The 12,051-nt window shown below is 42.5% G+C and overlaps 1 protein-coding gene across 6 annotated transcripts in view; it reads right to left on the reverse strand.

The window, feature by feature from the left end:
- The window catches only part of NASP (nuclear autoantigenic sperm protein), a 43,437-nt gene extending 31,632 nt beyond the window's left edge, over nucleotides 1-11,805 (reverse strand). The window contains exons 1-2 of one of the 6 annotated variants that reach the window (XM_019449461.2): nucleotides 11,605-11,805; nucleotides 2,090-2,107 (exon numbers count right to left, since the gene is read on the reverse strand). In XM_019449461.2, the coding sequence (XP_019305006.2) occupies nucleotides 2,090-2,107; nucleotides 11,605-11,663 (77 nt within the window). In that variant the 5' untranslated portion in view covers nucleotides 11,664-11,805. The remainder of the gene's footprint in view (nucleotides 1-2,089; nucleotides 2,108-11,604) is intronic. The other 5 variants (XM_019449460.2, XM_019449459.2, XM_019449456.2 and 2 more) reach the window with 5 other exon arrangements.
- Between the last annotated feature and the right edge of the window lie 246 nt (nucleotides 11,806-12,051).

Raw genomic sequence — 12,051 nt, forward strand, 5'->3', positions numbered from 1 at the left:
AAGGTAACTATGCCCTGATGAATGATCTCCAAGACATATTGCTAAATGTTCAGAAATGTGTCAAATAGGCTACCATTTATACAACAATGTAGAATTAATAACTACATACAATTTGTTTTTATATGCAGAAGGTTGTCTTTGAGGAACATATAATAAATTCCCACTTGAGAAGAAAAACTATGCGACTAGAAAATAAGGGGTAGAAGGACATTTCACTGTATAACGATCCTTATGGATTTTGAATCAGGAATGTATTTTCTATTAAAAATTAAAATATTTCTTAAAAATCTGATACCTGCCAATAGGCCTTACCTTCTCACACAATCAGCTGGAGCTAAATAGTGACCACTCACTTTAAGGAAGGAGAATGTACTACAATCCCCATCACTTTTTTTTGTTTGTTTGTTTACTTCTTTTTGAGAGAGAGGGAGACAGAGAATCCCAAGCAGGTTCTGCGCCGTCAGCACAGAGCCAATTCTGGGTTTGAACTCACAAACTGTGAGATCATGACCTGAGTCGAAATGAAGAGTCAGATGCTGGGGTGCCTGAGTGGCTCAGTCAGTTAAGCGTCTGACTTCGGCTCAGGTCATGATCTCAAGGTTCATGAGTTCGAGCCCCGCATCAGGCTCTGTGCTCACAGCTCAGAACCTGGAACCTGCTTCAGATTCTGTGTCTCCCTCTCTCTCTGGCCCTTCCCCTCTTGACCTGTCTCTCTCTCAAAAATAAATAAACATTAAAAAAAATAAAAATAAAAATAAAGAGTCAGATGCTTAATCGACTTAGCCAGCAGCCCCCTGCCATTACTTATTTTTATCTGGCCCTCTAAGCTTAACATTTCTAAATTCTGTTATAGAACACCACACTACTAAACATTGGTAACTGTCTGGAAATGAGAAAAGGAGAGAGCCCAGAATTCTTATTTCTGGGGTTGGGAAACTTGAGTGCTATCCAACCAAAATAAGGTACAAGAACATTAGTGAAAATTGGAAGACTTAGGTTTTAAGACAAGTTGATTTTGAAGTGCTTATCGAACAACTAAACGGATAACATCCAATAGGCAATTCAGAGCAAACATTTGACTGCCAAACATAATACATGCAGCACCTATTCATTTTCATTTAATCCTCTCACAAAAAACAAAAACAAAACCTGTGGCAGATGGCAATGCTCCTATTTTACAGAGAAATTACTTATCTAAGTAAGTGATTTAGTAACCTATATGACCCTATCACATTTCATAGTATATTTCAATTGCCTATTGACTTTCTGTACTGTGCAAGAGGATTAAGCTTTAAGGAAAAACATCCTATCTCTCTCATTCTAGCTGTATACCAGTACCAGGCACAAGGTCTGGCACCTAGTCAGTATTTGTTAAAATAAGTGACCAATTCTGAATCACTAGGGTAGGATTAGGGCAAGTGACTTTGCCACTTAGCATGTGAGGTGCTTCAGTTTCATCAACTATAATTAATAGTACCTAACTCCTAGGGTTTGTTTTGAAAATCAAATAAGAAAGTTCATAAAGTACTTCATTCAAGGCTTGACATATAACAAATCAATAACAGCCATTATCAACAATGAAGCAGAGGTAAGGAATAGAGGTAGTATCAAAGGGAAATAAAATTAGGAGGTAATGACTGGTATCAGCTGCAGCAAAAAAGTTAAGAAGTAAAAAGCTAAGAATAAGACTAATTTAGCATGGAGACAATCAATGATTACTTTTAGTAATGTTTAGAAGGCATGAAGGGAAAGAAGCTGGACTGATACAAGCTGAACTAATGTGTATACTCACTGCATACCTGCCCTATTAGATTGTGATATGATGACCAGAAACTGAGACTCTGAATTCATCTTTGTATCTCTAAAACCTAGCACATTAAAATATATGGTAAAATCCTGGTTTGTGAGCATAGTTTATTCAAGAATCATGCTTATAACCCAAAGCACTTGTATATCAAAGCGAATTTCCCCATAAGAAACAATGGAAACTCAGATGATTTGTTGTACATCCCAAAAATATTCATACAAAATAGGTTAATACTGTAATACAAAATAATAAAGAAAAATAAACATATTAACCTTCACTTACCTTTGAAAATCTTCATGGCTGGTGTGAAGGAGAGAAGAGAGAGGAGGATTATTATTGTATAGGATGACTTTCGCTATGACGAACAGAATCAGTTATCTACTGGTTCAATGGATTCTTCTCCTGCATAAGGGCCAGTGTATACACTGGCACAGATGGTGACTACAGGACAGTATTAATAAACTCGTCATATACTGTATTTAACGTAACTGGCAAGGGGCACTGGGGTGGCTCAGTCGGTTGAGTGTCCGACTTGGGCTCAGGTCATGATCTCACAGCTTGTGAGTTCAAGCCCCGCGTCAGGCTCTGTGCTGACAGCTTGGAGCCTAGAGCCTGCTTTGGATTCCATGTCTCCCTCTCTGCTCCTAACACACTCACATTCTGTCTCTGTCTCTCTCAAAAATAAATAAACATTAAAAAAAATTTTTTAAATGTAACTGGCAATAAGGCAGCACAGGAAAGGGTCTATATCTGCAGGCAGCCTGACCTAGAATGAAGCAAATCATTCCTGAGCTTACTCTTGTGTTGAAAAGCAAAGGACTGTCCATAGGTGCTTTGAAGTGACAAAAAATACAGTAGTGCCAGGTGTGGGGTACCTTCCAATGTTCTGAAAAAAATCACTGATCTCTGCCAAATACCACAGCCTGAGACCAAGCATCTGAGCATAGGAGACAATCACCCATAATACCGCAGTGAGAGAAGAACCATTGGTTCAGTTGTGATGTGACATTCAGCACCACGTACTATTAGTATTGCAAGACATTATTCATTTATCAAGTTAAATTTTATTAGAAATGTTTGCTCGTCTTGCAGAACACTCACAGAACAAGTTACTCACAATCTAAGGTTTTACTGTATATTAAATATATCTGCTAAACGGTTAAACAGAAAGGAAGAAAAGGGATCTAGGAAGGCAGATTCTTGTCTAAAGAAGTTTGGCTCTCAATTGGAAGAAGCTAAACAGATATATGATGGAGTAATGGTTTTTAAATGCATTCATGTTAGGACGTTTGAACGCAAGAGATGCTGCCATGTGAGGGGGAAAGGGGAAGCATCAAGAGACCAAATAGGTAATTGCTGCTGAACAATTAAATATTTGGGAGGGGGGGGGAAGGGGGGGAATCTCCAATGGTTATCTTCAAGATGTTTTTAAATATAAACCCCCTATGAAGACACTGTACTATATTCAGACTTTTCTTGTATAAAACCTTTAAGTTCCACAAGAGGGAGGTCTCAACCCTCTAACCATCTATTTTGTGTCTGTTATTGCCAAGCATCTGAATGAACATTCTAAGGAAACATACAACAGTACTGAATGGGCTCATTTTAAATTCTTGGCCACAGGGGTGCATGGGTAGCTCAGTCAGTTAAGCATCCAACTCTTTGTCTTTTTTAAGTTTATTTTTGAGAGAGAGAGAGAGAGAGAGAGGGAGAGAGAGAGAAAGTGAAAGAGAACACGCACACAACAAGCAGGGGAGGGGCACAGAGAGGGAGACACAGAATCTGAATCAGGCTCCAGACTGAGCTGTCAGCACAGAGACAGACATGGGGCTTGAACCCACAAACCCTAAGATTGTGACCTGAGCCAAAGTCAGATGCTTAACCAATTGAGCCACCCAGGCGCCTCAAGCATCCAACTCTTGAGTTCACCTCAGGTCATGATGCCAAGGTCGAGGAATCGAGCCCCATATCTAGTTTTACGCTGAGCATGGAGCCTGCTTAAGATTCTCTCTCTCTCTCTCTCTCTCTCTCTCTCTCTCTCTCTCTCTCTCTCTCTCTCTCCGCACCCCCCCCCCCCAACACTACATTCTTGGCCACAAACCCAAAACAGAGACAACAATGGCAATCCTACCACACATCCCCTATGTGTTTTTTTTCCCCACTCTCCAAAATGACTATTTCTTCTTCAAATGTCCTACATTATACTACATTCCTCCTTGCTTCCAAACAGAACTTGCCTCACACTTCACTAAGCAAACAGAAACAGACCTTTCTCCACCATGCCAAAATTACCAACCTGCTAACCCTATTTTCTGCTATCCTTATTTCTATGAATAAAGTTTCTGTACTAGAATCTTCATATAGCTGCTCCTTGTCATTCATATCTCATAAAGGCAATATCTGACCACGCAGTCTAAATTAATCACCCAGTTACTTTCACCTTAAAATGGGTAAATGAAGACAATCATCTGCATACATTTTATCACCGACATTCTCGAATCTATGTATTTACAGTCTATAGCCCAGTAGTGGAGACTCCATCTGACAAGAGGGACCTCTTCTCTTTTTTTAAATTTTTTAACGTTTACTTTTGAGAGAGAGAGAGAGAGAGAGAGAGAGAGAGAGAGAGAGTGGGGGAAGGGCAGAGAGAGAGACACAGAATCCAAAGCAGGCTCCAGGCTTCACCCTGTCAACACAGAGCTCAACGCAGGGCTCGAACCCACCGACCACGAGACCATGACCTGAGCTGAAGTCAGATGCTTAACCGACTGAGCCACCCAGGCACACCACCTCTTCTCTCTCCTTAACCACAGTACCTCTAGTAACTGAAACAAATGATCAGTAAATATAGGGGAAATATGCTTATAACCTGGGAAACAAGAAAACTGCTTCACAAAATTCTTCTAAAAGAATGAAATCTTAACTTGTAGAATCTCCCCCACTACTGCCACCATGAGAAATGGGAAAAACCAGGGCCCACAGTGGCAACCAGAAACAATACAGTTTTCCAGATACCTAGTCATCATAGAAATTTATTATCATCTATCATCCACTCTAGATTTTAAGGTACCCTTACACATAAATGTAAGCTCAACGTCTGCCTATGATAGAATGGATAAAGTAGGACATATTCATACAGTGAAGCAATATACAGCAGAAATCACTGAAACAGTATGTAATGTGAACAATTCTCACAAAGTTGAATAAAAGAAAACCAGACATTATCGGGGCACCTGGGTGGCTCAGTCGGTTGGGCAACCGACTTCAGCTTGGGTCATGGTCATGATCTTGCAGTTTGTGAGTTCGAGCCCCACCTTGGGCTCTGTGCTGACAGCTCAGAGCCTGGAGCCTGCTTTGGATTCTGTGTCTCCCCCTCTCTCTCTGCCCCCTCCCCTGCTCACACTCTGTCTCTCTGTCTCTCAATAATAAACATTAAAAAATAAAACTAAAAATAAATTTAAAAAAAAAAACAGACATTACTACATACAGTACATAATACCATTTATTTCAGTCAGTTAGGCATCAGACTCTTGATCTTGCCTGGGGTCATGATCTCACCCTTCGTATATCAAGCCTGCGCCCCATGTAGGGCTCCGCACTGACAGCATGGATCCTTGGGATTGGATTCTCTCTCTCGCTCTACATCTCTCAAAATAGATAAATGCTTTTTTTAAAAACTAGCAAAACAAGTATGTTAGAAATCCGAAGAGCTATTCTTGATGGGAGTGATGGGATTAAAAGGGGGATTTCTGGGTTCCACAGTGTTTTGTTTTTAATTTTCCTTTGTGAAAACTCAGCTGTACGTTTTCCATTTGTGTACTTTTTGTAGTATGTTACACTTCAGTAAAATATACTGAAAAACGGGCTGGTAAATTTTTAAGTTGAATGACTTGCCTTGCTTGTACTTTTACCTCAGAGAACCAATTCTTTAAAAAAAAAAAAAAAACTATGTAAAATTAAAAAGTAGGGATCTACAATGAATAAAATAATTTTGAATAATCAAGACCTGACTTCCATCTTCTAACTAAACTTTCCATTGCAGGTTCAGACTTTTTTTAACGTTTACTTATTTTGAGAGAGAGAGAGAGAGAGAGAGAGAGAGAGAGAGAGAGAGAGAGTAGGGGAGGGGCAAAGACAGACAGAGAATCCCAAGCGGAATCTGCACTGTCAGCGCAGAGCCTAATGTGGGGCTGGATCTCAAGACCATGAGATCATGACCTGAACCAAGATCAAGAGTTGGACGCTCAACCCACTGAGCCATGCAGTCGCCCATTTTGTAGTTTTTATTACAAAAGTTTGTGTAAGTTTTTCACCTCCTTGGTCAGGCTTATACCTAGTATCTAACTCTTGGATGTTATTTAAAATTATTTTAATGTTTACTTATTTTTGAAAGAGAGAGACAGAGTGCAAGCAGGGGAGAGGCAGAGAGGGAGACACAGAATCTGGAGCAGGCTCCAGGCTCTGAGCTACCAGCACAGCCAAAGTCAGATGCTTAACTAACTGAGCCACCCAGGCACCCCTGGTGCTATTTTAAATGAACTGTTAACTTTCCAGATCGTTCGTTATTATATAAACGCATAACTCATTTTTTTTTTTTTTTTTTTTAAGTAGGCTCCATGACTAGCATGGAGTCCAATGTGGGGCTTGAACTCAGGACCCTGAGATCATGATCTGGGCTGAAATCAAGAGTCTGACACTCAACTGACTGAGCCACCCAGGTGCCCCTGATTTAAGATTTTACTTTTAAATAATCTGTACACCCAACGTGGGGCTTGGATTCACATCCCTGAGATCAAGAGTTGCATGCTCCAACACCTGAGCCAGCCAGGTGCCCCCAAACAGAACTGATTTTTGTGTTGATTTAGTATCCTAAAACTTTGCAGGGGCAACCTCACTGGTCAGTAGAGGATGCACTCGATCTTGGGAGTTGTAAGCTGGAGCCCACGTTGGATATAGAGATTATATAAAAATAAAATCTTAAAAAAACAAAACCTTGCAAAATTTGTTCATTAGTTTTACCAGTTTTTTTTGTGTAATCTTTAAGGTGGACTTCATTTAAAATTTTTAAATTTATTTTAAAGAATTTTAATTCCAGTACAATTAACAGTGTTATATTAGTTTCAGGTGTATAATACAGTGATTCAACAATTCTATACATTGCTCAGTGTTCATCATGATAAATGTAGTTTTCATCTTTAAAAAAATTTTTTACTTAAGTAGTATCCACATCCAACATAGGGCTTGAATTCACCACCCGAGATCAAGAGTTGCGTGCTCTGTACTGAGCCAGCCAGGTGTCCAGAAGTATACTTTAAAAAAAAAATTTTCTTTTAATGTTTATTTATTTTTGAGAGAGGGGGAGAGACAGGGCACAAACAGAGGGGCAGAGAGAGGGAGACACAGAATCTGAAGCAGGCTCCAGGCTCTGAGCTGTCAGCACAGAGCCCGACGCGGGGCTCAAACTCACTGACCACAAGATCATGACCTGAGCTGAAGTCAGACACTCAACTGACTGAGTCACCCAAGCTCCCCTAAATTGTCTTAAGAATACAAGGTGATGCTCTTATTCAGAAATAATTTCAACACACTTACTCCATTTATTTTTCTGTCCTCACCTCAAAAAAGGAAATAGCAGAATTACCAAATAACAGAATTCATCTAAAACAAATCTAAGAATAGTTTGTTGCCTTTTCCCCCCAGATTCACTAGAAGGGCTCTTTTCCCACTTACATACTTGAGCTAATACACTTAACTCCTCCACCCACTGAAAAATAGGTACTCAGGTGTTCTGGCTAAATCTGTCACACAAATTATGACATTAATTCATCATAAGTCCATAAAGCTAACTCACAAGATTATCTTATTTAAAAATTTTTTTAACATTTTTATTTATTTTTGAGAGATACAGACAGAATGTGAGCGGGGGAGGGGCAGAGACACAGAACCCAAAGCAGTCTCCAGGCTTCAAGCTGTCAGCACAGAGCCTGATGGGGGGCTCAAACTCACAAACCGTGAGCTCGTGACCCAAGCTGAAGTCAGACGCTTACCCAACTGAGCCACCCAGGCACCCCGGTTATTTTATTTTAAACAGCAAAATACTAAGCACTAACATAACCACCACACCAAAATAAATGAAATGAATCACTTGTGGAAATAAAAAAACCCCAGAACTTTGAAGATTATTGAGCTAAACCACCTAATTATTATTTTGACATCTCTCTTCTCAAGCAACAAATAAGCAGCCCAGGAATTATACAACAGCTAAGCCAAAATTCAGTGCATCAAAGACTCCCTTCTGAGCTTTCTTTCCTTTTTACCATTACAAACTGCTATATTCTTTACTTTTTGTAACAAAAAGATTAAGAACTGGTTAGAAAGGTAATATGGGCAAGGACTAATTAGCACTTAGTCACTGGTTACCTTTAGCAATGTTTTGTTTATTTTTATTTATTTTTTTAATTTTTTAACATTTATTTATTTTTGAGACAGAGAGAGAGCATGAATGGGGCAGGGGCAGGGGCAGAGAGAGAGGGAGACACAGAATCGGAAACAGGCTCCAGGCTCTGAGCCATCAGCCCAGAGCCCGACGCAGGGCTCGAACTCACGGACCGCGAGATCGTGACCTGAGCCGGTCAGACGCTTTAACCGACTGAGCCACCCAGGTGCCCCTGTTTTGTTTATTTTTAAGAGACTAAGAGACAGAGTGTGAGTGGGGAGGGGGGCAGAGAGAGGGAGGGAGATACAGAATCCTAAGCAGGCTCCAGGTTCTGAGCTGTCAGCACAGAGGCTGATGCGGGGCAGGAACCCACCAGCCTTGAGATCATGACCTGAGCTGAAGTCAGACGTTTAACCGACTGAGCCACCCAGGCACCCACCCAGCAATGTTGTTTAAATGGCATGAGGGAGGGGCGCCTGGGTGGCTCAGTCGGTTAAGCGTCCGACTTCGGCTCAGGTCACGATCTCGCGGTCCGTGAGTTCGAGCCCCGCGTCGGGCTCTGGGCTGATGGCTCAGAGCCTGGAGCCTGCTTCCGATTCTGTGTTTCCCTCTCTCTCTGCCCCTCCCCCGTTCATGCTGTGTCTCTCTCTGTCTCAAAAATAAATAAACGTTAAAAAAAAAAAATTTAAAAAAAAAATGGCATGAGGGGAGAGAGGCCAAATTGAAGCTTTTTACAGGTGACAAAATTGTGGCCCAACATCTCTCTACTTAAGCAATGAAGTTGGTATCAAAATCAACTCTGAACTGTCTTTTTCTCATTCCACTTTTCCTCTCTACTGGTTTGAAAGTTATACATGTTCTTATTCTTTTAGTTATATCAGAATTATAGGGGTGCCTGGGTGGCTCAGTCGGTTAAGCTTTGGCTCAGGTCATATCTCATGGTTTGTGAATTCGGGCCCCACAGTGGGACTCTATCAGCACAGAGCCTGCTTCGGATCCTGTTCCCCTCTCTCTCAAAAATAAACATTTTTTAAAAATTATAAAGTGCATCATATGAAAGTCTAAACTCCTTTTCTTTACCTACCCCTTTAAACTTAACCTTTAGACATTTTACCTCTGAATAGCCTCACCAACTTGTGTAACTGAGAAATGCCATCTTTACTGTTCCCTCAGATTAGCTAATTAGGTTTTCATGGAATTTACTCAGGTTTTTCTAGGAGTAATGAAGGAATAAAAAAGGAAATACTGGGATTTAACCCAGACTGCCACTTACTAATTTGGAAATTACTTCACCACTCTAACCTTGATTTTTCTTATCAATAAAAGATAACTATTTCATAGCATACTTATGTGGATCAAATAAAAACACTCAGAAAAGCACTTATTACAGGGGTGCCTGGGTGGCTCAGTCGGTTAAGCATCCAACTTCCTCTGGGGTCATGATCTCCCGGTTTGTGAGTTCAAGCCTCACATCGGGCTCTGTGCTGACAGCTCCGAGCCTAGAGCCTGCTTCGGCTTCTGTGTCCCGCTCTTTCTCTGCCCCTCCCTCGCTCATGCTCTGTCTCTCTCTCTCTCAACAATAAATAAAACATTAAAAAAGATTTTTTTTTAAAGAAAGAAAAACACTTATTACAATTGGTCGGTTTTAGTTTGCAACTTATGATAGGAAGAACTTATATTTTCCTTTTTGGTGGCACATGAGTACTTTCTCTGTGTATGACCTTCCAGGAAGCTGCAGCACAGTTCACTACCAACTTTGCCAAACACTGATAACATCTGGAAATCTGCAATCCATATTCATTGCATAATTTTATCTCAAAACAAAACCCATACAGCTTTTATTAAGTATTGTAGAGGGCAAGGATCCTTCTAAGTGGAATGATTGCTAGAGCTGTCTAGGGCACCATAAAATGGGTCTCCTGAGAATCTCAAGTAAGATCCTTTTAAAAAAAAAAAAGATACCACACGACTCACAAAGCTTATTTCAGTCCTAGTAAATCAATGAAGAGGCTGAAAACGGAGCTTGAAACTAAAATTGTACTTTCCAAGAGTTTCCAAGTGATTTTGATGCTGGTTTGGGAACCACTCAACATGAACATGGTTCTGAAGGGAAAGAGAACCAGAAAGTGGTAGGTAGCATGATAGAGATATGTAAATCTCTAGTAACTGACTGTACTGCTAGTACAGTGTAGTTAGTGTAGTCTAAGCCTACAGAACCTCACAGCAACCTTTCTCTTTATAGTGGAGAAAGCTTACTTTTAAAGTGCAGAAGAGAAGGAAAAATATAAGACCAGGCCCCTAAGAAACGAAGGATAATTGAAAAGTGAGACCTACTAGATGAAGAGCACTTGCTCCCTCGAATTAATGGAGTGTTCCCTTTCACGCTTCAAGAAATACCTTACACCTGACGAGCACTGTGCCATTTTCAAAGCAATCATATATCTTTTATTCAATCCTCCTACTACTAGTCGCGCATATTACAGTCCATTCACCTAGCAACCAAACACTTCTGAAAGTGAGGGGAGCTCCACGCAGTGCTAGGTGAAGATGCTGTGTGTCCCCATAAAAATCCCTCCCTAGCAGCCAAGTCTCTGGACAACACTCTTGAAGCCTAAAGAGACACTAAGCTCTCCATCACAGGCCTAAGAACGAGGACAGCTGAGTAGGAGGACACGAGGCGAGCGAATAGACGGTGGAAAACAAGCTTCACCGCGCCACACCGCGGAAGTTGGAGGTTCTCCGCGAGCCGCACAGCCGCAAACAATGGAGTTTTCCCGCCTCCTCAGGACCCCGCCCCCTGCTCCAGAGCTGGAGGGAAGGGAACGCTCCCGCGCAAGCCCCGCCCCCGCAGGCCCCGCCCCCTCCAGAGCCCACCGGACCGGCCTCCCTCCTCATGCAAAGGGTTTTTTTTTTTTTTTTTTTTTTTTTTTTTTTGGCGCCAAATCTCTTGAGTTATTTTCCCGGTTTGTTTGGGGACCCTACTGAAGACACGAGCCAAGAGTGGGAGGACAGTAGGAGCTTAAACACAGACCAGGGCGCTGTGGCCCCGCCTCCTCAAAGATAGCCCCGGGCCGGGGGAGGAAGGAGAGGGGCAGGCGATGGAGCAGCCGCCGCTGCCCCCGGCAAGATGGCGGCCGCGAAAAGCGGGGCAGGGGGCGCCAGCCGACTTGTGTTACCGCTAATGCTCGAGGTTCTCTGCAAGAGGTGGGTTTCCACAGTGCCGGCCTCCCCAAACTGCGACGGTTGCTCACTGGGAGGCAAGTCCTCCCTCTCACAGGTCTGTCCCTCCGGGGGAGCCCCCGTCCACCACCCCCTCCCCGTGTACTGGCCAGTGCCTCAAGCTCTCTACAGTCCCGCTTACTTGTCGGCGGAAACCAGCTCCGCGGTGATGGCGGCAGTGGCTGTGGACTCTGCGGCCATCGTTCCCCTGAGGTGGTGGACCAGCGGGCAGAACAGAATCTGTGAGGAAAACAGAGGGAATTTGGGAAGCCACAAACCTATTCAGGGACAGAAAATGGCAGATTGGAGACCCCGCGCGGCTGGACCCCTATATATACCAGAGCCCTTCGCCCCGCCCTTCCACTTCCGGATCCTCCCCCTCGAGTTTAAAGGGCCAGGACTCTGCTCCAGTCCAGTCCAAGGACACGCCCTCTCTCGCCGTCGTTTTCAACGGGGTACCTTCCTCCCTTGCCAGCTTTCTCCCCAAAAAGTAACTTCCTGCTTCTCTAGCAAGTCGCGTAAGAAGAACTGGAATCTTGGTATTACAACTCCTGACTGGGCGTCGGCCAGCGACTTTCACAGAAGGGGA

Source organism: Panthera pardus, unplaced genomic scaffold (genome assembly GCF_024362965.1).
Source record: "Panthera pardus isolate Hobbes unplaced genomic scaffold, ASM2436296v1 HiC_scaffold_11, whole genome shotgun sequence".
Taxonomy (NCBI): Eukaryota; Metazoa; Chordata; class Mammalia; order Carnivora; family Felidae; genus Panthera; species Panthera pardus.